Source organism: Lottia gigantea (genome assembly GCF_000327385.1).
Source record: "Lottia gigantea unplaced genomic scaffold LOTGIsca_39, whole genome shotgun sequence".
NCBI classification, from domain to species: Eukaryota; Metazoa; Mollusca; class Gastropoda; family Lottiidae; genus Lottia; species Lottia gigantea.
Window position 1 is genome coordinate 781,008 of NW_008709333.1, and position 26,485 is coordinate 807,492.

At 36.1% G+C, this 26,485-nt stretch overlaps 3 protein-coding genes across 3 annotated transcripts; 1 reads left to right on the forward strand and 2 right to left on the reverse strand.

The window, feature by feature from the left end:
• The first annotated feature begins 7,258 nt into the window (after positions 1 to 7,258).
• Positions 7,259 to 9,014, forward strand: LOTGIDRAFT_233392 (hypothetical protein). Its single transcript, XM_009059419.1, has 3 exons — positions 7,259 to 7,282; positions 7,975 to 8,069; positions 8,466 to 9,014. The coding sequence occupies exons 2-3, from the start codon at positions 7,991 to 7,993 to the stop codon at positions 8,885 to 8,887; spliced, it is 501 nt and encodes a 166-aa protein (XP_009057667.1). The 5' UTR covers positions 7,259 to 7,282; positions 7,975 to 7,990; the 3' UTR covers positions 8,888 to 9,014.
• A 3,533-nt stretch (positions 9,015 to 12,547) lies between these two features.
• LOTGIDRAFT_163327 (hypothetical protein) lies at positions 12,548 to 13,288 on the reverse strand (the record flags this gene model as incomplete). Its single annotated transcript, XM_009059420.1, has 1 exon — positions 12,548 to 13,288. One exon carries the CDS (start codon positions 13,286 to 13,288, stop codon positions 12,548 to 12,550), a length of 741 nt encoding a protein of 246 aa, XP_009057668.1.
• A 3,181-nt stretch (positions 13,289 to 16,469) lies between these two features.
• On the reverse strand, positions 16,470 to 22,407 carry LOTGIDRAFT_233393 (hypothetical protein). Its single transcript, XM_009059421.1, has 10 exons — positions 21,386 to 22,407; positions 20,743 to 20,940; positions 20,451 to 20,620; positions 20,167 to 20,326; positions 19,574 to 19,722; positions 18,914 to 19,052; positions 18,433 to 18,606; positions 18,088 to 18,248; positions 17,136 to 17,373; positions 16,470 to 16,793 (listed from the first exon to the last, which is right to left on the reverse strand). Exons 1-10 carry the CDS (start codon positions 21,836 to 21,838, stop codon positions 16,557 to 16,559), a joined length of 2,079 nt encoding a protein of 692 aa, XP_009057669.1. The 5' UTR covers positions 21,839 to 22,407; the 3' UTR covers positions 16,470 to 16,556.
• Positions 22,408 to 26,485: the final 4,078 nt, after the last annotated feature.

Genomic DNA, 26,485 nt, shown 5'->3' on the forward strand with positions numbered 1-26,485 from the left:
ACTAGCTAGCAGATTGCTTAGTACAATGATAGTTTTCTGTAGTCTGAATGAGACTAGAGTACACCAAACTATCGTTTCTAACTAGCTATCAGATTGCTTTGTACAATGATAGTTTTCTGTGGTAAGAATGAGACTAGATCATACCATCTATCATGTCTAACTAGCTAGCAGATTGCTTAGTACAATGATAGTTTTCTGTAGTCTTAATGAGACTAAAGTATACCAAACTATCGTGTCTAACTAGCTAGCAGATTGCTTAGTACAATGATAATTTTCTGTAGTCTGAATGAGACTAGAGTATACCAAACTATTGTGTCTAACTAGCTAGCTGATTACTTGGTACAATGACAGTTTTCTGTAGTCAGAATGAGACTAGAGTGTACCAAACTATCGTGTCTAACTAGCTTATAGATTGCTTAGTACAATGAAAGTTTTCTGTAGTCAGAATGAGACTAGAGCATACCAAACTATCATGTCTAACTAGCTAGCAGATTGCTTGGTACAATGATAGTTTTCTGTAGTCTGAATGAGACTAAAGTATACCAAACTATCCTGTCTAATTAGCTAGCTGATTACTTGGTACAATGACAGTTTTCTGTAGTCAGAATGAGACTAGAGCATACCAAACTATCATGTCTAACTAGCTAGCAGATTGCTTGGTACAATGATAGTTTTCTGTAGTCTGAATGAGACTAAAGTATACCAAACTATCCTGTCTAACTAGCTAGCTGATTACTTGGTACAATGACAGTTTTCTGTAGTCAGAATGAGACTAGAGTATACCAAACTATTGTGTCCAACTAGCTTATAGATTGCTTAGTACAATGATAGTTTTCTGTAGTCTGAATGAGACTAAAGTACACCAAACTATTGTGTCCAACTAGCTAGCAGATTGCTTGGTACAATGATAGTTTTCTGTAGTCTAAATGAGACTAGAGTACACCAAACTATTGTGTCCAACTAGCTTATAGATTGCTTAGTACAATGATAGTTTTCTGTAGTCTGAATGAGACTAAAGTACACCAAACTATCCTGTCTAACTAGCCAGCAGATTGCTTGGTACAATGATAGTTTTCTGTAGTCAGAATGAGACTAAAGTACACCAAACTATCCTGTCTAACTAGCCAGCAGATTGCTTGGTACAATGATAGTTTTCTGTAGTCTAAATGAGACTAGAGTATACCAAACTATTGTGTCCAACTAGCTAGCAGATTTCTTTATACAATGATAGTTTTCCGAGTCCATCTAGCTTACAGATAGCTTGGTACAATAACAGTTTTCTGTAGTCAGAATGTGACACCAAACCAAATTAACTTTAGTTAACTAATTAGCTAGCAGATTGCTGATTATTGCTGATACATTAACAGTTGACAATGAATCAGCCATCCCGGATCATTTCATATGACTAAACATTCTGCATGAAAATCCAACTGTTATTATTAATCATCTACTATCCGGGATCCGGCAAAATGGTTAAAGGGATACAATAATCTAGTTACTAGCAGCTGAGATAATTCTGATAGAACTTTCTCAGTTCTTTTCGTATGAAATTGGAATTCCAAATCTCTAGTCCGACTGGTTCAGTAGAAAAGTATGAATAAATTGCTTCGTAATGTTTTGCTCATTGAATAAGACTGAAGCCGTTATGCGACTGGTGAATCAACTCAACCATTGGCAACCATTTTAAAGATCAACATCAACACCTCCACCCTTTCCACTCCTAAGACATACCTCTTATCAATGTCTTTATTTATTTCCTGTTGCACTTTTCCCCACCCAGCTAAGGACACATGGCATTATGTCCAAACCACGTCCCTATTCGTCATACTTCCTCGAGGACACTGTCAAAACCCGTATTTGAAATACGATGGACACATGACATCATATATGTTCTATATACTACTTCCACTTTTTCGTTGTCAGCTTATCTGAAACTATTGTAAACGACATGACTCAAATATTCACTGCTAAAGAAATTTCGATTCGTCATTCCAAAAAATCCAATAATCCACCCATATTTTTGAATCATAGTCGTAAAAAATGTTAAATGAAATCTATAGAATATTTCACAATGGAAGGAATATTGAACTAAGGTTAAAATTGTAAAGCTAACGAGAATATTATTACTCAATATTATAATAGGTATTGTCAAACCAGGAAAAAATACTAATAAAAAGATCTGTCAAGGATATATTTCCTTGCATGTGGAGGGTTTTACAGGTTCGATCTTTGTTACTGAAACATTTCCTACCCATAGACCTTTACTGTGGTAGCTCCGGTTAATCCGTCACTATCCAGCGATAAACAAGAGAACAAAGGTCAAAATCGACCAAAGACATTAACCACTTACTGAAGACTATCTCAAAGACTGTCCAACAAGTTACAGTATAGTAGGCCGTAAAAGTAGTTATTAGTCCAAAAAACACATGGAATAGTAAAGTCCAATAGGAAATAAGACTAACAGTAGGATATAAAACTGCATTTTATTAACTCAATCAAGCAAAAAAGAAGGATATTAAGCTACATTTCATTTCATTAGTCCAATAAGATACAGAACAGTAGGATATAAAACTCTATTTCATTCCATTAGTCTAATAAGATACAGAACAGTAGGATATAAAACTCTATTTCATTTCATTAGTCTAATAAGATACAGAACAGTAGGATATAAAACTCTATTTCATTTCATTAGTCCAATAAGGTACAGAACAGAAGGAAGTAAAACTCCATTTCATTTCAATAGTCCAATGCGATACAGAACAGTGGGATATAAAACTTCGTTTCATTTCATTAGTCTAATAAGATACAGAACAGAAGGAAGTAAAACTCCATTTCATTTCACTATGGAGATACATGAACTATATATCTACCAGCCAGATACAATACAATAAGGTTCCTTTCTTTCTTGATATAATTAATCACGATACGAGCCTGTTACATCTCTTTATATCTTATAACAAATGATGTATACTATTACTAACGCTATAACGTATACTATTACTAACATTTGTATATATAGAGATTTTGACTAGCGATACCGTTGCGTTTACAATAAATTAAACTACAGAAGATTTCAAACAACTGGCAGACGATTAGATTCTCGAAGTTTGTTCACAACGGCTAACGAAGGTCTATATACAGTGGCTAAACTACCACAGGTTGAACCATGCCCCTAGGGTGGTTCCACCACCATAACAAATGCAGGAAAGCATATGTTTAAAATAAATCCCAGGGGTGGGGCCCCAACCCATTTAAGTCCACGAGTCCCCGCTCGTTTAATTGAGGTACTGCCTGTATACGGTGCCTTTACGTTCGACTTTTCTTATTATTGAAGTATGATATATAAATGCGATTAATATCCTATGTCGTTCGATTACGATTACGTATGTATGTCCAATCGTAACGGGGTTCGATGTACGGAACGGTTACAGCTATGTCATTTACAAATCTGACACGGAGCGGTACCATTATATCAATATACTTCCAATTGTTACCGATGCGCTCGTTATGTAACAGGTTCCTTGCGTTTTCGATATACGGCAACGGTAACGGTTATGCCGTAATTAAATCAGACACGGTGTCGTACCATGATATCAATATTCTACTAATGGGTTAATCTTTTGATATCATTCTAATGTAAGCTTACCTCTACATTGTAGTTTTCATTGAGAACAGGTTTGGCCACAACTCTTGCTAATACTATATATATCACAGTTAATACTACAAGTTGTACATCCATTTTGAATCCACATCGATCCACAGTTAACTATGTACAGTCCTAAACCTAGGGATCGAACACTCACATCATAGTATCAACAATATCACTCCTACCGACTTGTATACCATGACGTCACTCACATAAACCAGAACGGAGAAAATACAGTCATTGCGCAGGTTCAAATTCAGGTTACCAAAAACCGGAAGTTGAAACGTCGTCTGCTTTAGAATGATAATAGATCTGAAATTATTTATGTATAGGTCGATCTAGGACATTTCAAATAATCGATTGAACTTACATGCATGTAATATGATATCTTATAACCTATACCATCGTGAATCTATTTCTAAGAAAACTTAAGAATGTTAGGAGTCTGTAATTGAAAGTGTTCCACCCTAGAAATTGTTAACCCAGTTTTGATTAATGACGTATTCAATATATTTGAATTATTGCTGATATGGAAATTCTCGCTCCAAATGTAATTCGTCAAGTTCAGCCCTAATAACAGTACGGAATTAACTCAGTCTGTTTTGCGTGATGCGTTGATGACTACGAAGCTACACAATAATTAGAACTGTTTCGATCGATGGTTCACATGGAGAAACCGAGAAATACAAGATAAAACAATTAAACCAATTCATAAATCTGGGTAAAAATCGAAGTACAGATTCAAAATTCAAGTGTGGACAAAAAGACACATTAAAATGATGGAGTGTGATTCGGGGGTCGACTATGTTATGGTGTTTATGAAAGACACAGACCACAAACCTATGATTGTCCATTTACGGTGATGGCATTTCTTTATGGATTTAGAAATGTAATGCAAGCTTTATTTTTTTTTTAGCTCTAACCATTTCAAATAATTCTCGCACCATTCTGACTCTTGCATATTCCTGTACCAATATTCAATCAATGACTCTGATAAGAGCATACATCTGTTCATGAATCATACTTGAACTGACATCCAAAATTTAACAGATGTTTATTTGACGACATATTGGGTCAATCTGAACGGTATCAAAACGGACCATCTGGCAGGATTAATGTGACGAAGACAGTAATATCAGTCCTACACACAAACAGGAGAAATTGCTCACCACGAGAAACGTTTGATCTGTAATAGTGTCATTAACAATTAATCAAGTACAAGTCTATGACCACCACAATATGCTGCTAAACACCAAGAATCATATGACATTTAATTACTTTTACAGCCAACTTTACTGTTCTGTCTAATTAACTCGGATATAGGTTATACAAGGGACAGACAGTCCTTTGGCAAACTATCCTGTCTAGCTCGTAATGTTCTACAAGGTACAAAGGTGGAAGGGACAAGTGTTATACTTTGCTGCCAGAGTGAGGAAAGACGAAATGTTTTACACTGGTGACGTCCTTGTAGTCTGAACTTTATTTCGGAATAAAAAGAGTTACGCCCTCCAATTAGTGTTATTAAGAGTAAAAAGAGTTATGCCCCTTCTGTTATACATTTATCTTTGTTAAATTTAAAATCTGTAACTTCTCACAAAGCTCAAAAGCTATGGATAACATCCGGGTTGCAATATTAATAGAACCTGAAAAATCATCGGTAAAATGTCGGAAGAATCTCTTCTTAGACTTAATAAGTAGATGTTTTAAGAAGGTTGTAAAATTTCACCAAAGCCTTCAAATTATCTTTTAAACTATTTCTAAACCATTAAATATGAGTTTTTTGTTCAAATGATATAAATATTCGACTTCCTCAAAGTACCTCAGTACAAAAATAATATCTATCGGTTTTAACGCAAGTTGTTGGTTTAGTATTAGGACTTACATGTATTATTATGTTTATTTCAACATGATAATCCGAGTTTTTGATAAAAGAAAACTTACAATGTGATAAACCACCCCCGTGACAAACGATGTTATCTTTTAGACTTTGATGCATAGAATATGTCACATGATATAACATAAACAAAAGACATTCAGATTTATAAGCATTCAATTTAAACAAATAATAATACAGGCCTGTATGCAATTCTTCAGCAATATTTAAGGTTAGAGTTCACATTAAATAACAGTACACAATTTTATGGTATACTACTCAGAGTTTATTATACACAACGTTTCAACAATTTACATTGTTATCATCAGGGCTGTACAGAGAGTAACGATACATGGTCACAATATATACATATATATTCGTTTAACATAATTGAAAATAAACCAAACTTTTTTTGCGTTTTTTATTAACTTTTTACATAGTCACTTCAGTCAGGATCTAACGACAGATCGATGATACTGTTTAAAGGTTTCTTTATTGTGCTCACTTCCAAAGGACCACGAAGTTGACGAAGTAAATAAAAACCTATTCAGCACCAGTGGCTGAACTAGATGAGCTGGGGGCCCGTATAACTCCCGGGAATTTTTTTATATCCTCCTGCATTTTTGCTGGGTGTGGGAGCCTCCTTAGGGGTGGGGGCCCCCGGACGTGGTTCAACCAGTCCCTGTGATACTTGAGCCACTGTTCAGGGTACGATGATATATGTTGATATCTTATCGGTCTATATCTGGGTTATCATTTAGAAAAAGTTCAGACACTTGCTGTTACGGTAATATAATTATAAATTAGTTTTTATCAAGCGTGGTGGTTAATCTTAGGTCGAGGCCTACTATCATATTGAATATGGCACAATTCTCGGTAAATAACACCCTTGTTGATAAGATGGTGTGCTAGTTCTTCCTAGAGGTGCAAGTAAACACCTCCATGGGTACATGCGAAGCCTCCTAGAAGAGTTTTCATCACCGAGCAAATGATTCATGAAATTAGGACAGAATATGTAGAATATTCAGAATACTCCTTTCATCAAGCTAATGGGGGATTTACATTTACAAACTTCCATGATACAAGGAAGGTAGCTATTGCAGTCAAGGTATAAGACGCAGTTCATAATAGCTTGACATTGTGAAGATGATCCGCATCGTGACCAGACCACCTCGTGTATACAATTTCCAGCATCGCCCATCATATCGGACATCGTAGAATCAATACCATAATAATGCATTGTGTTTCTTTCGGTGTTTATCTTTGGGATTCACCCTTTAAGATCTTGACAGTTTAAGTGTCAATTTCCCCCAAAACTGGGTTACATGTATATATGATTACGTAAATGAAAACTGGTCTGACAGAATCGCATCAATTATACATTAGAGTTGACAGTTTAAAATGGTATAGGTCTACATCCGGATATTTATAAACAAAAACAAGAATAGTTCACTTTATTTGTGGGGAGGATACGTAGTAACATAAACTGATTTTCCAAATTTTGAAATAATTTGTGCATAAAATCAAATCGTTTTATAAAATGCATAATATGAAAAAAAAAGATTTGCCCCACAAGGAATTCAGTATAAGTTTGACGTCGTATCTTAAAATGACGTTGTAGTCACTTGAGAAATAGCAGACAGTAGACTGTCCCAGTGTGTTATTCAGGATGCATAGATTGTGGTGTAAATTGAAACTATATATTAAATGCATCAAGTTAGATAATTCAATTAAGATAGCGGACTACGACGAGAGTGAACTTGGTATGTTATCATTTAATTGTTTATAAAAAAAAACAAAATAGAAAGGCATATATTATATAATATAGTCGAATAGAGCGAAATCAGTTTTGGGCAGTTGAATGAACATAAAATTTAAATTTTAAAACTTAGACAATAAGAGCATAAATATTCATCAATTTTAGGCGTTTTTTTTTTATATAGATTTCAATTGTTCAACTTGGCATCCCTTTACAAATGTTTACATAGTTAATATTATTCAGTTTTTGAGGAAGAGAGGGTTTGATTCTCCCAAATGTTCAGGCCTAGGATGGAAAAATACTTCATTTTGAAAATTCGTCTAATACCTTGGCTGCAATCGCTACTATTCTAGTATATGTATTCTTGTTTGTAAATGCAGCGATTTGATTGGGTTGTACGCCAGCGAATACAGCCAGAGCTCTCTGCAGAAAGGCTATAAACTTTGACAGTCGAGGGCTCTGATTGGCTGTATTCGTTGTCAGACAATTCAATCAAATCGCTATTACAGCCAAGGTATAAGACGAAGATCGTAATAGCTTGACAATGTGAAGTTGATCTATTGCAGTTGTTGTTTTTGAGGGGTTTTTTTTATCTTAAAAACGTACCCAGCCGCCTTATTGATAAATAATATGATAATATATATTCGAATGTGTTAATAAGACGATGTCAACAATAATAAATACGTTTATTTACAGATAAGAACACTCCAACATGGCGAAGGTAGCATTTTTTCTGACGTGTCTGGTAATATTTGTTGTTGTTGTAAAATCGTTTGGACGAGGACGAAAAGGTTTGTTTTAAAGGAGTTATTCGTCATTGATGTTGCTGCCGTGAGTCACCCCCACCTCCCTACACAGACAACAGTAACCGAGTCTATTCCATGTTATTGATAGATTGTGTGTATAGAATTTTTGTTTTGTTTTCGATATATGTTTCTGGTGTGTTTATGTATACATGTACTTTATGAAAAACAGTTAGTTGAACTCTTTCAAAAACGGTCAAAGTTTTACAATTTAATTTTAACCCTGAAATAAAACAAATATTTCAAAATATAGCAAGTAAATCAGTGCCGTTTACTGATCACAAATAATCCGGAAACCCTTCTATCCTCAAACTTGTAACAGAAAAAGTTTATTTGTAACTTGTAATACATGTATATATGATTTCGTTTTTTAATTTCTTCCAGCCGGAACCCCATGTAAAACAGATAATACTTGTGGAGATAATCCAGTGATGGAAAGTCTAGATGGTAAAGACTACTGCTGTTCAGAGGGATCGAGAATCCGACTACGACCACCCAGAGGAGCTATGACCGAGGCTAAATGTAAATGTATCGGGGCCAGAGGCGGAGGGAGACGCTTAGGAGGGCGCAGACCAAATCAACGGGGACGAGGACAGGGGCGAGGCCAAGGACGAGGCCAGGGACGAGGTAGGCCAATGAGATGTAATGTTCAGAACGATTGTGGTGAGGGGTCGGTATCTGGTACTGCTAATGACAGACCAATATGCTGCCCATCTGGTTACGTGGTTAACAAAACGACTGTTGAACGTCGAGGCAGATCACGAGAGCGATGTACCTGTCAAATGCCTGAAACCGGAACTCTATAAAGGGAGATAACTGTGGAGAATATAGCCCTGGGTTTGTTGCCTTATACAACAGATTACCATGTAGACACTTATTGTATCTAATTTGTTTTATTTGATGATGTAAAATAAATGATAATTATGTGTATTGAATGTAGTGCATCTTCAACATCCTTTTTCCGATAATCTTTAACCGGATGAGACAGATATTTGTTAATTTAAGGGCGACTCTAAAGAGGTTTATTCAAGAGATCGTATAGAGGGTTTATCTAAACTTTTTTGTGTATTGGGGACAGTGATAGATGGCATCGATTCACAGCTTTCAAATGTTCAGTCAGATGTTTGCTGTTCTTGCAATATCATTAAAACTAAGCGTTAAAGCGTACCTTATCCTCAGAAACGGGATTATTTAACAAAGCCAATCAGTAATAGGGTGCACAGCTCACACTCGAAATTTGAGCTTTCAAATTCATGTCTGTCCAGAATTATCCGCGTTCAAATGTTAAAAAGGCGAGTCATATTTTACTTGAGACACTGCCATATATAGAAAAAATATCTATAGAAATAGAAATTCCTATTTTGAGATATTTTTAAGGAATTGTGCCGTTTTCGTACATTTCTATTACTTCTGAAACTATTTATGGATATATTCAAGATAAACCCCCCAAAATGGCGTAACTGTCCCTTTAAATGTTATTATTATTACTATATAAGGATAGTTGGGAACAAAGTACTTTCTACGTATAGCTGTTGCACTCGTAGTTTTTATTGCCAGCAAAGCATAATAGTATTGTCGATGGTGACGTCATAGAATTGGTCAAGTTCGGATGAGCTAAAATTTAATCATACAAACAATTTTGATTTAATAACGAAATTCAACAATACAAAATAACATCAAAATATCACAAAATCACCCAGAATTCTATATCTTGCAGTATGCACGTGCTTTCACAACAATAAGTAGGTCACCAGTTTCCTGTAAATAATATAACAAATATCGTGCACCTTTTTGGTAAAATTATTTGCAAAATACACAGAAAACGTATAACAGAATACATTTGAAAATCGGTCACACAAAAAATATTCTAAAAAACATTCAAAACTCAGTTTAACAGGTATTGAAACTAGGCTTGCTGACTTGCCGATGTATGTCGAGGTGGAGGGGGGGAGGGGGGGAGGGGGGGGGGGTTAACATCCCACAACTGGTAGTAATGTATAGCGCGTATATTTTCACCTTAAACCCAGGTTAACAAACTTTCAGACTCCTCGTACCCCCTTGCTGCGTTTTGACAAGGAACCCGTTCCTTGTGAAAGGAGTAAATATAAAACTTTATTTTCCGAATTATGTGCTCGGCAACAACAAAAAAATCTATGAGGCTTCTCATTTACCCTCAGCAATGCTCACCCCTGGCTTGAACAAGAACACACGCTTTCTCTCGACTCCAAGGTCAGCAGAATACACGCCTTTGTTGACATAAAAATAACAAAATACTTGGCCAATTTCCATTAAAAGAAGAAATATTGCGGTCGTGTGGCAGATTGTTTGATTGTAGGAATTCTAATCGATACAACCATTCTAGTTCGTTTACAACTGATAGCTTAAACTTCCATCTCAATCCCATAGGATACCGCTCAATAATAACAACGTATTCAAACAGATTGGTCAAAGAAAAATATATATTTTGATAGAATTCAAACTGCCTTTGGTTTACTGATTTAAAGGAATCAATGGAGGAAATTATTTCGTTTTTAAAAATTATTCAATCGGTAGAGTTTAACTCAACATAGCATAATATTGAATAAGATGTATGAATTAAAACTATTTTCGACGGACATTTAGAGATACATAGTGTACTAAGGTTCGTTGATTCTGTCATTCTGTCAAGAACGTAGTCTGGGATTGTGGATTCCCCAACCTCCCCCCAAAACGTATGTTATGGTGAAAACAATTAACAGATCAATCAACGATGCTTTTGCACGTCCGAGGACGCAATAAAATATAGACTAGTCCACTTTGTTTAGAGGTAATTCAATCCAGATCCTTGTATTCTACCCCACACCAACTCAGACTGCCCATGTCTATGTATGTAACAGATAGAACAGATAGTTAAGCCAAGGTAATGTGCACACCCGGATCTACCCTGTTTTGTCATAGGTATGATATTTCTCAATGTAAAATTCTACATTTACAACAAATTCTTTCTGGGCAGATCCAATACAAAAACAGGGGCAGTCTACTTAATTGTGAGATAGTGTAAGTATAGTAATCAACACAATGTAAGATTTGACTTGTAAAGTTTAATTACTCATCATTCTACCCGAAATAAAGTGGACCGATCTTGTTTGGATTTAGATTTAGACCAAATGAGCACTAATATTTTTGCTCAAATATATTACTATAACGACGGCGACGTTTCCAAATAGACAGAAGAATGCTTTACTTTGTTTCTTGGCAATGAATTGAGTAACTCTTACATGTGTAAATTACCAAGAAATTTACCTCGAAATAAAGTAGACTATTCCTTCAGTTTGCACGTCCGTGTGCATAAACATAACAAACCGACTATAGGCGATGAAATCATTCGTAACAATAAAACAAACAAACCAAATACAACTTAATATCACAACAGTTGAGCCATAACTAGCTCTTATAGAGATCACAAAATCACTTAAATCATGTAAAAATAGATCATAACGTCGGTTTAAATACATCCAATTGGTGTAATGAGCTAATGTTAAAATATCGCTTTGATTCATGTACACTGTTGTACATTGATGTACATATTGTACACTGTTGTACATTGATTTACAATTTGTACATTGTTGTACATTGTTGTACACTGCAAAAAAACACTTTGCAAAAGTTAAACGAATTCAAGCATCGCAAAATCGATAATGTTTGATTGCATTTTTTTCATAACACACGAAATTAGATTGTTTCCAACTCCATTTCATTTCATTAGTCCAATAAGATACAGAACAGTATGATATAAAACTTGATTTCATCTCATTAGTCCTGTAAGGTACAGAACAGGATATAAAACTTCATTTCATTTCATTAGTCCAATAAGATACAGAACAGTAGGATATAAAACTCCATTTCATTTCATTAGCCCAATAAGATACAGAACAGTAGGATATAAAACTTCATTTCATTTCATTTCATTAATCCAATAAGATACAGAACAGAAGGATATAAAACTTCATTTCATTTCATTAGTCCAATAAGATACAGAACAGCAGGATATAAAACTTCATTTCATTTCATTAGTCCAATAAGATACAGAACAGTAGGATATAAAACTTCATTTCATTTCATTAGTCCAATAAGATACAGAACAGAAGGAAGTAAAACTCCATTTCATTTCATTAGTCTAATAAGATACAGAACAGAAGGAAGTAAAACTCCATTTCATTTCATTAGTCCAATAATACACGGAACAGTTGGAACATAAAATCCCATAAAGGCCCTACTGTTGTTGTATTTATTCCCTCCAGTGTAAACTCGGCTAAATAAAAGAATATTTCTATTTCCCTTTACAGAAATATAGGACGTGAAACAACTTCATCTCAAATAAAAAACAAAATCGATTTCAGGTGCCGAGTAAATGAAAACCGGTCGCTGTATTGGAATTTATAGATTACGACTGGATAATACAGTCTCACATATTAATACCGGTAGTCTTATTTATCCATATCCTCTAGCCATCGTCTTATCCGACCTTCTCGTAAACACTTCTCACCCCGTTTATACGACACGATATGAGACTTGCTTGGATCTGCAAATTTTGAAATTTTTTCCGAATTCGGATCGCCCACTAATTCATCTGTAGAGTCTGAAGGTAACAGAGCAAGTTTCTTAGCAGTGATATCGTTACTAAGCATATGAGCACTTCCGGTTGCTTCTTGCTCTCCCTTTAAATTTACGCATGACTGAACACTCCTAGTTACGCCCATTTCCGGACTTTCACAATCTTTTTCCGGATGTGACATGTACCGACGTAACTGAGGTTGTTTGTCCAAGGAAGAATCGGCGAATTTTTCAGCTATAGAATTATTGCTTTCACTTGAAGAATCGTTCGATAGGAGTCCAATACTCCTGGCTGTACACTCACTGTTCAACGATAAAGCACTCCCTGTCCGACTCGAACTTCCCAACACACGTAACGAATTAGTCGAGTCGATATTCTCCAACCACTCGTATTCCTTTTTAGCGTCCAGATCCACAGATCGTCTCGTTGTCCTGGGAGAACAGTACACTCCTAATTTGCCCGTTTCATCAGACTGAATCTCTGCAAACCGTTCTAAAGATAAATTCGGCATACTCGAAGCCGGTAATCCTAGTTCCGACGCCATTCTCAGTGACGAAATCAACTCCTGTTCACTCCTGTTGTCCTCGAGGACTATTTTTGGTATGTTCGTCATGTCGGAGCTTTTAGGCGCAGACGATGAACGTGGTTTACTTTCCAACACCCTCCTAGACTCCGCGGTCATTACCTATTTTCAAATACTGACGACACTTCGTACATGTCGGCTGCACCATTTCTACTAGAATCTTTCTTAACATAACGTTTACCACTGCTCCATCGATTTTCCCGCGCTCGTCTTGTCGCGTGCTGTGGTCACCGTGAACATTAGAGAGTATTCTCGTGCCGTGGTTCGTTTTGTAAAGATAGAGATAATGGTTGTAGAAAAGCGATCACATTACTTTACGAGGAGATAAATTGAGTTGACAGGAGAGGAGCTGTAACGATATGGAGTTACTGCGACTTCTTCACCATCTTCAGTAATAGTCTGAATAATTCGGGACGAGCTGTCATTTATTTTTACATCTGTTATTCCTGTCACATTATTACCTCGGGACATTTCATATTATCCATTCATTCATTCATTCATTTGTTCTGAAATAAGGAAGCGAGGAAGCGAGGAATAACATGGTTCCTGTTGCCACTGAGTTTGTCGCCTCGACATTCATTATATTTCTGTTACATTATAACCTGGGGACATTACATGTTATTGATCATCCATTCATTCATTTGTCATTCATTCATTCATGGGTTGTCACAAGCGTAGCGACGTGATGACTGTCTGCGACAGGGTTTGTTGACTCCAAATCCTATTGTATTCCTGTTACATTATAACTCGGGCATTGTATGTTATTCATTCATTTATTCATTCATGTTATTGATCATTCCTTCATTCATTCTGTCAGTCCACGTTATATTTGTAACATCATTACCCGGGGACAACTTATGTTACTGATCATGCATTCATTCATTTTCCATCATTCATTCACTCATTCACTGGCCTATAGCGGTTGTCGCAAGTGTAGAAACCCTCCTAGTTTACCTGATGCGTCTCTGCGACTTGGTTAACCAACTTTGCATCCTTTCAGAGAGTCCACATAGCTTATACCATTCATCAATTAAATGATAACGTATACCTTTATTTAGTAGTATGACCCCCCATCCCTCATTTCCTCTTCAAACCCAAACAGCAGTCCATTCATTCATTCATTCGTTGATTTCATCATCTGTTCGTTCATTCATCAATCATTCGTTCGGACGTTCTACGTCATACGTACCTAACGTCCATACATTCATTTCATAGTTTGTCCAGTAATTTGTCTATAGTAATATAGGTAAATGACTTATTGATCGAGTATATTAATAATTTAGTAGTCTCCAATCTTCAAGACGTTAATATTTCAATGCTTATAAAATTCAATAAGCTTACTTTCGTCAAAGTCGCGAAGTGATCCGTGAATGTGTGACCTAAGCTTTAGATCGTGTACGAACTATATGTACAATAAGATATAATTAGCGACCTTGTGGCCTGTTCACGTGAGCTGAAATACCCCGAGCCAATTAACTTAGAGAAGTCAATAACTTGCTAGCTGAGGGTGTGAAATATTACTCGCTGGATTAAAGAAACAGTGAATAGATTTCTGACATGTAAATGGAATAAAGGTGACATACACCATAGAGATCACCAGTAGCATATGGTTGCGCAACCCTCATGTAAGTGAGTGCTCTTTTTCGATTTCAAACTGCCGAGGGATCTTTAACATGCACAGTATGTAGCTCACAGGGCCTCAGTTTATTGTCCCATCAGAACGGCTCGACGCTTTTATCCATGTCAGCCTCGACCTGCATCGGTGACGGGGAAAAACCGCCTACGATCGATTTCGGAAAGGACAAATGAGACCGACTTATAATAAATACCATACGTGTTGACCCATTACGTAAGATTAAATACCTGTTAATTACTGAGATTAATTAAAAAATACGGGTGTTAATTACAGAGTTATTAATAGATCACACCTGTCACAGAGATATTAACAATAATAAACAATAACACGTCATACAGATAATATAGCGACTTCTGTGGTTACAAATAGTCTACTGTGAAAGTTCCACTAGCGCTCTGCAACAGATTCAGATTTACGGACACTGTCGAGAATTGCTGTGGTTGTTGTTCTTCAATAAATATTTGTTGTAAACACGGGAACCACTGCCGCCACTACGTTCACTGTAGATGGCGCACACTCGTTATAGAAATGGATGCTAAAAATAGTTTTCTGCTTCTCGGTTACTTCCGAAGCCGTTTTCATTCATTCATTCATTCATTCATTCATTCATTCATTCATTCATTCATTCATTCATTCATTCATTCATTCATTCATTCATTCATTCATTCATTCATTCATTCATTCATTCATTTCATTCATTCATTTTGTCACTTGAACACTCTTTCTGATATTAAGAACTTTATCTCGTATCTTCTGTCTACCGGAAATTAACATGTATCAAATAATAATCTCATTTCCGGTCTCGTGTTATCTCGTGTGAAGATCCTACTTCTAACATAGTTTGGATCACGTGAGCTCAGTGACTGGGGTAAAAAAAATGGACCAAAATAAACTCAGATCCTAAATTTTCTTGTAGATAAATATGTCACTCTGTCTCATGTTTTTTTTTCTGATTGTTACTTCACTTGGCATCCATGATCTTACGAACTTGTTATGCATCTCATGTTCAAGGTTAATTAAAGGGATTGTAAGGTTATTTTCTAAATGTATAAACACTGATAGCGTCAATTTGCACCATTCCAATTTTCAATCAGATGTCTGTGGTTCCTGTAATTCAGTCTCTTTGATATTCAACCTATACAATGTTCTAAGTAATAAAACGACTTCCTTACACTACGAAAGGAATTATGGGATATATTTTGATTGATATCGGTATTTAACCAGTGTTTTTTGATTGGTTAACATAAACTTGGATTTCTTTTTTATGCTATTTGGTCTAAAATCCACAGAACACGATTTAAAGAAAAATCTCGACAGATCACGAATGGCAAGTGGAGTAATCTTCAGCAAAAATACGAAACCCGCATTTGAATAAGATTGTAAGAGACTAAACTAAACTTAAAACACAATTAATGTGGTTTGTCATGCCACACATATAAAATAAAAACATCCGCCCAGAAAATCTTTCTTTAAATTCAAAAGAATTAGGGTCTGGGCCCTGTTTCCCCAAAAATCTTACGATTTGATTTTGTCTTGATTGTGGAAATTTACTTTTTGAAATACGACACAATTGATAGTAATATTTTATAAGATATAGGGTCTCAAAGATCACACAACATTCTACTATGATGACATTCAAAAGCTTTCTTTCCGCAATGAAGTTCAAGTTGTTTCTTTTAAAAGTTGAATTGGGGGTTTACTGGGCGGGGGTTTCCTTAAAAATGTTCGCGGGTTGTCCACTACAACACGTGGTCCATCTGTGACGTCAATTTTAACATTTTCTTCCGCTGGCGTCAACCCTATTGGTCTATCTTTCTTCTTCCGGTGCCGATTTTCTATTTCAGCCAATCGTTTAACTCGAGATGGTTTAGGTTGTCTGATGAAATAGAATGTATCCATCTACAATTAAATCAAATCAGAAATCATTCAATTTTTAGTATTTACTTTAAGCAATGTTACAAACCCATATCATGTTGTGCTTATATCACTAACTCTCTTGGAATGTTATACACAAATTGTATTCTATCAAGGGTAGGACCTTTTAGATTTACATGAATTACAACCCTTTGTCTGCGTTCGCAAGAGTAATGATCATATGCGAGAAAAGAAGCTTAAGATTCGCTTGCGTACAATCTAATCCAATTGGTGCATTTATAAAGTGACACAAGAAAGGTGATTGTTGCAGTCAAGGTATAAGTTAGTAAAAGCTAGACATTGTGAAGATAGATCAAACCAGCCTACCTTCGGTTTATGTTCAGGTTCAATAAAAACACTGTCGTCTTCCTCTTGATTGTATTTCTGGTCGACTGTATAACCCGGCCACCTCGCCCACCCGCTGGTACCTTTTGCTGTAGCTGGGATAGTGGCCAGTAATTCCCCACCATGTACCCTGTCTACCACGTTAATCACCCGCTTTCTATAATTCTCCCAATGAGCATTCTCTATAAACCTTCTAGCTAACTCCACCTCGGTGGGGATACTGAAATATTAATATTGGTAACCTTATATCAGTCACTATAGACAATTTAAAAGACATTTAAGAGTGACAGTCGTCTTCGTTTAAACCACGCCCCCTTATTAATAATAATAATGGAATCTTTGTTCATTTTATCCAAATAGTACGTGTATCGGTCTCTAACAAGAGTAGATGCATTAAGGTGAAAGACGATACAAACATGTATCTGGCGTGTTGAAGAAACTACAAGATGGGAGTAAAATATACTAAGTAATGGCCTGTATTATGTTTCAAAAGAGTTTGCACCCCCTCTCCCACCCCCGTCAAACACGCAAACCCACACAAAATGACCGACAAACCAAGCATTGATACCGGTCATACCCTCATTACAACCAGTATAATCTTAAGGTTAATTCTCGAATAATGAGTCGGTCATAGAACGTTAATTAGCTTCAGCTATCATTAGACCACGGTCGAAACTTTCTGTCCAGTGTAGAACGCAAAACAACTCGACTTTTTGTACCTCTTAATGCATCAATATACACCAATTTACAGAGAACATTTGGATCATATTCGTAATAAAGAGTACATTATTTTGAAAATCGGACTGTTTTTGAAAAATTTACATAACAAGAGGGCCTACGCCGTCTACTTAAACAGCCCGGCTTAAAAATCAAGTTCTTTGGTGCCCACCCCATACCAATTTTCTACGTTTTGACACCCCAAACAAATACTTACTTGTGTTGGACATATTTATCTGTTAAATAGTTCCCAATATCCTTCTTGGTGATGACTTTCCGGAAGATGCGCAGTGAGACACGGAGCACTTCCGCTCCTTGGCTGACCATTTTAACAGGTGATAAAGCTAAACTGCTGTCAGTGGATAAGATGTAAAGATCCTGAAATTCGAATGAATTATATCATAAAGGACACATGGGAGTGCTACAGGTTGTGCAGGTTAAAGATCCCTAATGCCGCTGTTCTGCCAAAATTGTTCCTCATTGCCCCCTGCATGGCGTTTCCCGTCTTCATTAGCCCACATGGTGCAGAAATGTAGGACTAAAACTCCATTTCAATACGTACACTATAATCTCCTTCTTGAAGAGCTCCAACCAGCGCCATCTGTTCTGTTTGACCTATCCCATCTTCCACCAGTCTCTTCAGCGCCACCTGGGTTTCCAATATATCTTCTATACTGTCGTCCATATCTTTCAGAATGGCCGTCACATCAAAATTGCGATACAGTTTTATGGTTCCCTGAAATAAACTCTTGGATCAACCTCAAACGAAATTATCGTGTCCCGAAAAATGGATTACCTCCCTTAAAATTTCTGACAACCGACCATTACTTTTACTGCAACTTAACACTATACACCATTGCCTCTTCGGATGCATTACTTGTCTCTTCGGATACATTACTTGTCTCTTCCGAACAAGTCTAGCTACGAGCCTTTGTGGATGGGTTCTATAGACATTTCCAAGTATACCGAATAAATATAAATAAATATAGATATTGCCCTCGTCAGCTGTATAAAATCTGACACAGATGTACTGAATAACCCACCTTCAAGACAAAGTAAACAAAGTTAGCTTTGGACCAATCCTCTTCTAGAACTCGACCATGGGGCATTTTAATAACCTGGGACCGGAATATAACATCTTTTACAGCCTCCTGTTCCAGAGACCGGAATATCTCAAACTTTCTAGAATTATAGTAAACTTATATAACAAATACATTATAAACTTTACAGCAGTCATTATATTAATCTAAAAGGGATTGTAAAGAGGTTATCTATATCTTATGTGTATCAGGAACACTGTCACCGATAGCATCAATTTGCACCATTCCAATTTTCAGTCCGATGTCTGTGGTTCCTGCAATTCCACAAAAATCACGACACTTTTAAAGTGTTGTAAAGAGGTTTTCTAAAAAAATTATGTGTATCTTGGACACTGATAGCATCAATTTGCATCTTTCTAATTTTCAGTCAGACGTCTGTGGTTCCTGCAATTCCAACAAGACCAAATGTCCTGTGACACCACTATTGCAAAGCTGTTTATAACATAAAAGAGCCTTTGAGATAACACACAGCACAGAAACACAACATTCTTAGTTTTAGAGGAACTGAAAAACCACAGACGTGTCCGACAAACAAACAACACATAAAACGGTGTAATTGCAGAAAATACAAGTATGTAAACTGAAAATATACAATAAACATACTCAGCAAATTTCATCTTCCGTCGAATCTGTGATTCAATATGACCAGGACAAATTGAAAGAAATATTTCTCCGTCGATATGAAAAAACTCAGCCGGATCTTTTACAATAATGGTAGCTGATCGTAGACCATCGCCTGTTAGAGATTCTTCCTGGAAAAGAAATAATTCAGGTTCTTTAGGATCCTGTCTACCAGCTGGTCCTTGGCCAAAAAATACTGGTATAACCTTTATTCTTGTTCCATATTATCTCGGTGTGGTCTGATTTGAAAACACATGACATGAGTTACAACCCTTCATCTTTCAGCATAAATCTTAAATAGTTAGATTGCTAGTTGCGGCAGTTTTATGTAAATGTTATAGGCGGAATCCTCCCAGGGAGCTTTTGTGCGTTCTGACACATATTTTGGGGCGAAAATGTCTGCAAATAAAATTTTTTTTAGGGGGATAAACCTGTTTTCTAGGTGACTCGCCCTTTTTTTTACCGCCATTGATTAAGTGCTGCAGGTTCGAATCCTACTCAAATCAAAACGTTTCTATACAAATATCCAAATTCGACTGGCTTTTCACTCAATTCTCTGCCAAAATATAACTTACCCCAAAGCTGGACCCAGCTTTGATGACATTTTCTGTGGTGGAGAAAATCTTTCCATTTTTATCCTCCATTTCTACTTGAATCATGACAGACCCAGCAAAAATAAAATAAACATTTTCTCCCTCGTGTCCCTGTCTTAATACAACTCGACCTCGACCACATCTAAAGTATAGATAAAGGTGTTTTATAGAACGAGTTTTATATTGATATTTGTCGTAATTTGAATTCTTTTAGATGGACCAATACGTTAATGCTACAGTATTAAATTTTTACTAAAATTTCTTACTTTGTGTATCTCATGTATTGGCAGATCTTAACTCGAGCTTTCTCTGTAAATTTCTCTCGGAAACTCTGCATTCCCATCAATAAATCATGAAGTCGTTTTATCTCATCTTTCGTTCTTTCTTCTGGCTTTCTGATCGTGATAGTCTGGGCCCACAGTGGAACCTTCGAGATCTGAAAAAAAAAACGTCAACTTCCACAACGCCTGATGCTTAAGATTTTGTAGATATAGCTTAATATGGTAGACTGAATTTGAAATTGACATGAATAGGTAACAAAATCGAAACGTTACTTACCGCCCTGTCTCGAGAAAACCAAGATTTATCAAAAAATAACTTGGACCCTTCTTCTTCTTCGTCTGGTTGTTTCATTGGCATATAAAACATGTCAGAGAGGGGCACCTGTTCCGATAACCTGATAGATAATCTCTGCATATCTAACCCCAGTTTACTGACTGCCTTTATTACTGTAGCGTACCAGCGAAACGTCCGAACCTTGGTAAGAAAAATAACACTGTCTGAATGATCATACGAAACATTGTGTTAAAAATTTTAGAGAAAGCTTCTTTATTATGGGAAATACCAATTAATAAGGGGTAAAATAAATAAATAGCAATTCTTCAGCATCAAGTAAGTGTAATAAGTAAGTATTAAAATAACAAGATACATATTCTATCAATTGTAGCAGGAATGTAATAACGTATATGGTCGAACCATCATCCGATTGATATGGATATGTAAACATCGACAATACGAGACATGTTCTTATATATATAATGTATGTCAAAAAACATGAATTTATTCATCAAAATCAAGTTGCATTTCGCAGTAGTACATGTGTTTCCTTCATATATAAAATCTGTAATCTACTACAATACAATTTATACTCCCCGATATCCCTGGTTATAAATCCAATTATGAATTTAACGTAGGCTCTTACCTGTTTAACCTTATCTGAATCTCGTTCGACAGATTCCGGAAAAGCGTCATACAACCCATCGCTTCCTCTTCGGGATATTTCGGAAGACCTTCGTGAAGTATCGGCAATCATCGGCAACTTTGGTCGGTTCCGTTTGATCCTTTTGTACTGTTCTTGCGACCATTCTCTTACAACCTTGGTCGGATCTGGTAACTCCACTAATGGCATCGGATTGCATTTTGAAGCTCTGCGTTTGACTGCGTTTAGTTCTATGAGATTAGAAGGGGTAGAATACGGTCCAGCATAACCGAACTTGTAAGAGTGGGTCGATTGTCTTTCTAAGGCAGTCAATATATCAGGATTGGACTGTGACCTATTTCTGAATAAATTGGGTTGTCGCCCTTGGCGGAAGCGATGCTTCCTCAAACCTGGAGCTGTGGTTGGTCGGAATGATCCTGACGTCACACTTGACATTTTGAATCCAATACCTTTCCAAAGGTAATTAAATATAATATAACTTGACCACTCTATCGTGGTATCTATAACAGAAATCCAACATATTTCACTACATCTAATTCACATCATACAACTAATTAGGTCACTTGTTAAAACGCACGAGTAAACTGATATAAGATCAATAGGCATTCGAACACCAAACAACCGTAACCATCAATTCCAAATTCGTGCACACGCAAACTATTTCCTATCTGTTAGAATGATCCGGGTTTGTCAGCGAGGATCGAACAACGTATAAAATCTTCCTAAAATAGCTCAAGTATCTACATACATGTCGTTATGTCAAGATTTCCATTTGGTCACGAAATCTGCAAACAGTCTGAACGTTCCTGATATAGACGAAGATTCTAACGAATGCGTCGGTGTAATATCATCAGCATCTATTTTGGTTGCATGGTCTATTTATGTTTTCTGTGTACTTGATGTGTCCACGACGGAAGTTAACATGTTCAGTTATAGCCTCTGCTATAAATGGTTATCTTAAGTCAATGGCGATCTGTAAATAAAAAGATCATGTCCGAAAATAGCGCAGACCGGAAAGGTTTCAAACTCTCGCTAGTTGCTAACGATCTATGATGTTTGTATGTCGTCTGTTGAGAACGTGCTGATTAGAATGATATGTTGTGTTGATTGACGTGTTATTACACCGCGGAACTATCAATATCTAGAATTAAACTGTAATATAAATTAATAATTAATACAACCTATGATTATAGTAATAGATAATATAATTAAACTTTCCTCCGAATCAGTATCGGTCTTGGAAGATAGCTCCAAACATTCTTCGTATACGAGGCCAAAAATATTGATGGGAAGTAACACCTACCTTCACAATGTCAAGCTTTTTCGAACCTTCGTCTTATAAAGGTGGCTATTGCAGTCAAGGTATTAGACAAAGTTCTTTATACCTGGACATTGTGAAGATGTTACTCCTGTGGTTTTTTTACATCTTTCCATGGGGTATCTGTTATGATGCACACAAAAAAACAGTGAAGGAAAAAATGAAATGTCCAACTGTACTGCTCCTAATGGGCTAATGAATAAGGACAATGCCATGCAGTGTACAATGAGAGATATTTGTCAGGCATTTGCCTACTCTCTTCCGATTTCCAACTGTCGAGATATTTTGAACGTGCACAGCCTGTAGCATAAGACTAGAATGAGATGAGAGACAGTGTTCAGTTTTGGTGATTATCTAGAAAATAGAGGAACAAAATGCTTTTCACATCGCCAAGTGGAAATAATGTCTTATGTCTGTACCATCGTTTATTCCAAATGTCATTGAATAATAAGTACAAATTTAGTAGAAGAATTTCAAACACTACATACAGTATATAAAAGAATATTGTATCCTAGATTTGTGCGGCATGTTAGACTGTTGAGAGATAATAACATGCGCACTAAGGTAGATTTTACCAATCACGATATGCTATAAATGGGTATCTATATGATATGTTTACACTGTTATAGAACTAACAGACAGATGGTCAAGTTTACTTTCTTTCCTGATAATATTCCAACCTCTTACATTTTATTCTGGACAATTCCAACCTAGCGGCAACATGTATTATTAGATTACAGACTTGGAGTGACAATATAACGAATAAGAGAGACAGGAATTGGTTTAGTTTTACCAACATACTTCGTTATAGAACAGTTGAATATCTATTTACTTTCAATCTTCAATTTTCTTTTACACTTTCGTTTTAAAAATCGCAAAAATACATTTTCTGATTCATAAATATCAAGAAAATATCTATTACCGTATATGGTTTAAAAACCCAGATATATAGTATAATATTATAGGAAACCTATGATAAATAAAACCAAAATATATACCTCGAGTCCTATATCGTTCTATAATCTCAGTATTAGTCAAAAATACATAATACATAATATCAAAATATGAATACCATATCATTCTAGGTTATGTCTTAAACAAAGATAAAACCGACAAATATATCTCAGTGCCTATATTGTCTTTAGTCTTCCCTCATGTACCCCCCCCCCCCCCCTCCACCCTAATAGATGATTAAATAAAATATCAAAATATAAATACCTTATATATTAATATCATTCTTTACTTTAAAAAGTTTATGTTTTAAACATCCATATACGATATAAAACTGACAAATATACTTCAATATCGTTCTGGTGTTTAATATAAGTTAGTCAGTATAGAAAATATAAAAGTTATATTATTGTTATTTATTGAAAGGAAATCACTACAAAACATATCTATTATTGTTCAATGAAAGGAATGGAACGATACAAAATATCGTCTATTGAAATACAGAGAATACACTATTTATATAGAATGCTTACAGTCTTTATTATATGTTTATTAGTCAGTAGCCTGTTGAATCGTAACTTACAGAGATTGTAAAGAGGTTTACTTAACGGTAGTGTATAGGGTCTGCGATCTTCCGATTATACAGATCTGCTATCTTCGATCTTCGTATTATACATCACCTTACTTAACTGTTTATGTGTATCGGGGACACTGAAATCTGATTTTTCAATATTCGTGCTCGTATTTACAGTTTGTATGGTAGTCCCTCTACAGCGAGATTTGTTGTCACGTAGTAAACTTCTAGTAAAGCATTCACAGAGATTCACAAGAGGTTTTTAAATTATCCGGGACTCTTAGACTACTTCTTTTATTCATCATTATCCTCATTTTGTGTTTGATAAAGATTCCAGTATGTTAATCGAAACGTTGTTAAAATTAAAGGAAGTAGTAGTATATATATAATAGTGTTCTTATTTGTTTAACTATTATTCATTTGAATTGTATGGTTTTCTTAAAATTACAGGAATCAAATACGTGGAGTTGGAAATCAGGCAATGTGCAAAATAAGTTAAATAGCTGATGTTATTAGTATTACTGATACGCATGCCAATAGATTTGATTAAATTCATTGAAATCATTAAAACGTAAGAGGGGAGGGGAGGCAACTTGTGTGATTATTTATACGACAGACTACAAGTAAATTTCTAATATTTTTTCAGAATCCTACAGACTGTCAGAATCATTAAATTTAAAGGGACGAATTCGCCATTTTGGGGGTTGATTGGGTCTTGAATATATGTAAAAGTTCCCCAGAACTACTATAAAAAACATAAATATCGTACTGAGTGCTACACATTTTGCGAAGACGTGTCTTAAAGAATGAGAGTGACATTAAATTTATATTTTAGTCACCCCCCCCCCCCCCCCTTGTCTCCTCCAACCCATGGTATTGTTACAACTGATTTTTTAAAAAAAAAATAGCGACAACCTTCTTCAAATATATCATTTACTACATATTTAGGAAGACGGGACAAGGCTGGGAGTTGTAGTTGTAGTTACCCCCAGCTTCACAATATCAAGCTATTAGATCTACGACTTTCGACTAGCTTGACATTGTGATGGCTCAGTGAGTTAGACGCTTTCTCGCTAACCTAAGGGTTCAGTGGGTCTAGGGTTCAATCACGACATAGGCCGAGATGATATCTTTGGATTTTTCAACCCAGTTTCCCCCTGTCAGTGATGCAGGTAAGAGGGGCGGACATGGAAAAGCGTTTAGTCGTTCGGATAGGACAATAATCCGAGGCCCCGTGTACTACAGGCTGTGCACGTTTAAGACCCCTCTACAGTTGGAAATCGAAAAAGAGGAGGCTTTTGCCGGTGTCCTGGCAAAATTTCCCTCATTGCACCCTGCATGGCGTTGCCCGTCTTCATTAGCCCATCATTTTCAATTTTGACATTGTGAATATGGTTACCCCAAACCCCATTCTCTCCCTCCCCCCACCCCCAAACTCGTGGTTTAACGATGATTGAAAAATACGAGAGACATTAAATATCTTTAATTACAACGATGATAGGTATACGTTTTATATACAATAACTTTAATAATACATTTCATTACTAGCATACAGTCATAGATCGGGACTTACAGGGTATGTTATTAAGTTTTTTAATTTCTCGAGAAATCAGGAAAATCAGGGAAATGCTAGCCCTACGTTTGTTTGTCCGCACTTAGTCAACAGTTAACATACTTGTTTCGCTTGTACTCAGGGGTAAAACCGTCCATATATTGTTAATATTGAAGTAATCCAATGACTTCCACAGGCATGAAGGGGGTGGGGACATGGCTAAATGGCCCACCCTCTAAATACGCTAGCTACAATTTAAAAAGCCATCTCCGGAATAATAGAAAATTACCAGAGACGAAAATACAGTCTTGTAGTAGCAGACATCTGGTTCTCCGAATGGACAGATTATCACCAAAACTGTTCATAAAGGTATCTCATCATCAGAAAAAAACTGTAGCCTACTCATAAATTTAGTCTGAACGATAGAACGAGCCGTTGGCATCAGGTATCCCGGAAGCACAAATAGGCCTACTCCATTTTGAAGGCACTTTAAAATTTGGAAATAACGACGAGCTGTTTTTTTCCCAGCTGTGAACAGACAGACAGATTTTAGGTGCAACACTCTACGAAAATCTACTTTAAATATACTTCAATTCCTGCATTCGACACTTTAGAACGAGAGGACGGCTGCGATAAAATTACTCAACAACTTGAAAATATCTCAACATGAAACGAAGCTACATTAAA

Excerpts from the sequence above, each read along its gene's own strand:
- LOTGIDRAFT_233392 (XM_009059419.1), top strand. The coding sequence starts at position 7,991 with ATGGCGAAGGTAGCATTTTTTCTGACGTGTCTGGTAATATTTGTTGTT. Across the intron at positions 8,070-8,465 it reads GTTTGGACGAGGACGAAAAG|CCGGAACCCCATGTAAAACA; the intron begins GTTTGTTTTAAA and ends AATTTCTTCCAG.
- LOTGIDRAFT_233393 (XM_009059421.1), bottom strand. The coding sequence starts at position 21,838 with ATGTCAAGTGTGACGTCAGGATCATTCCGACCAACCACAGCTCCAGGT. Across the intron at positions 20,327-20,450 it reads CAATACATGAGATACACAAA|ATGTGGTCGAGGTCGAGTTG; the intron begins GTAAGAAATTTT and ends TCTATACTTTAG. Across the intron at positions 18,249-18,432 it reads TTCAAGAAGGAGATTATAGT|GATCTTTACATCTTATCCAC; the intron begins GTACGTATTGAA and ends TTCGAATTTCAG.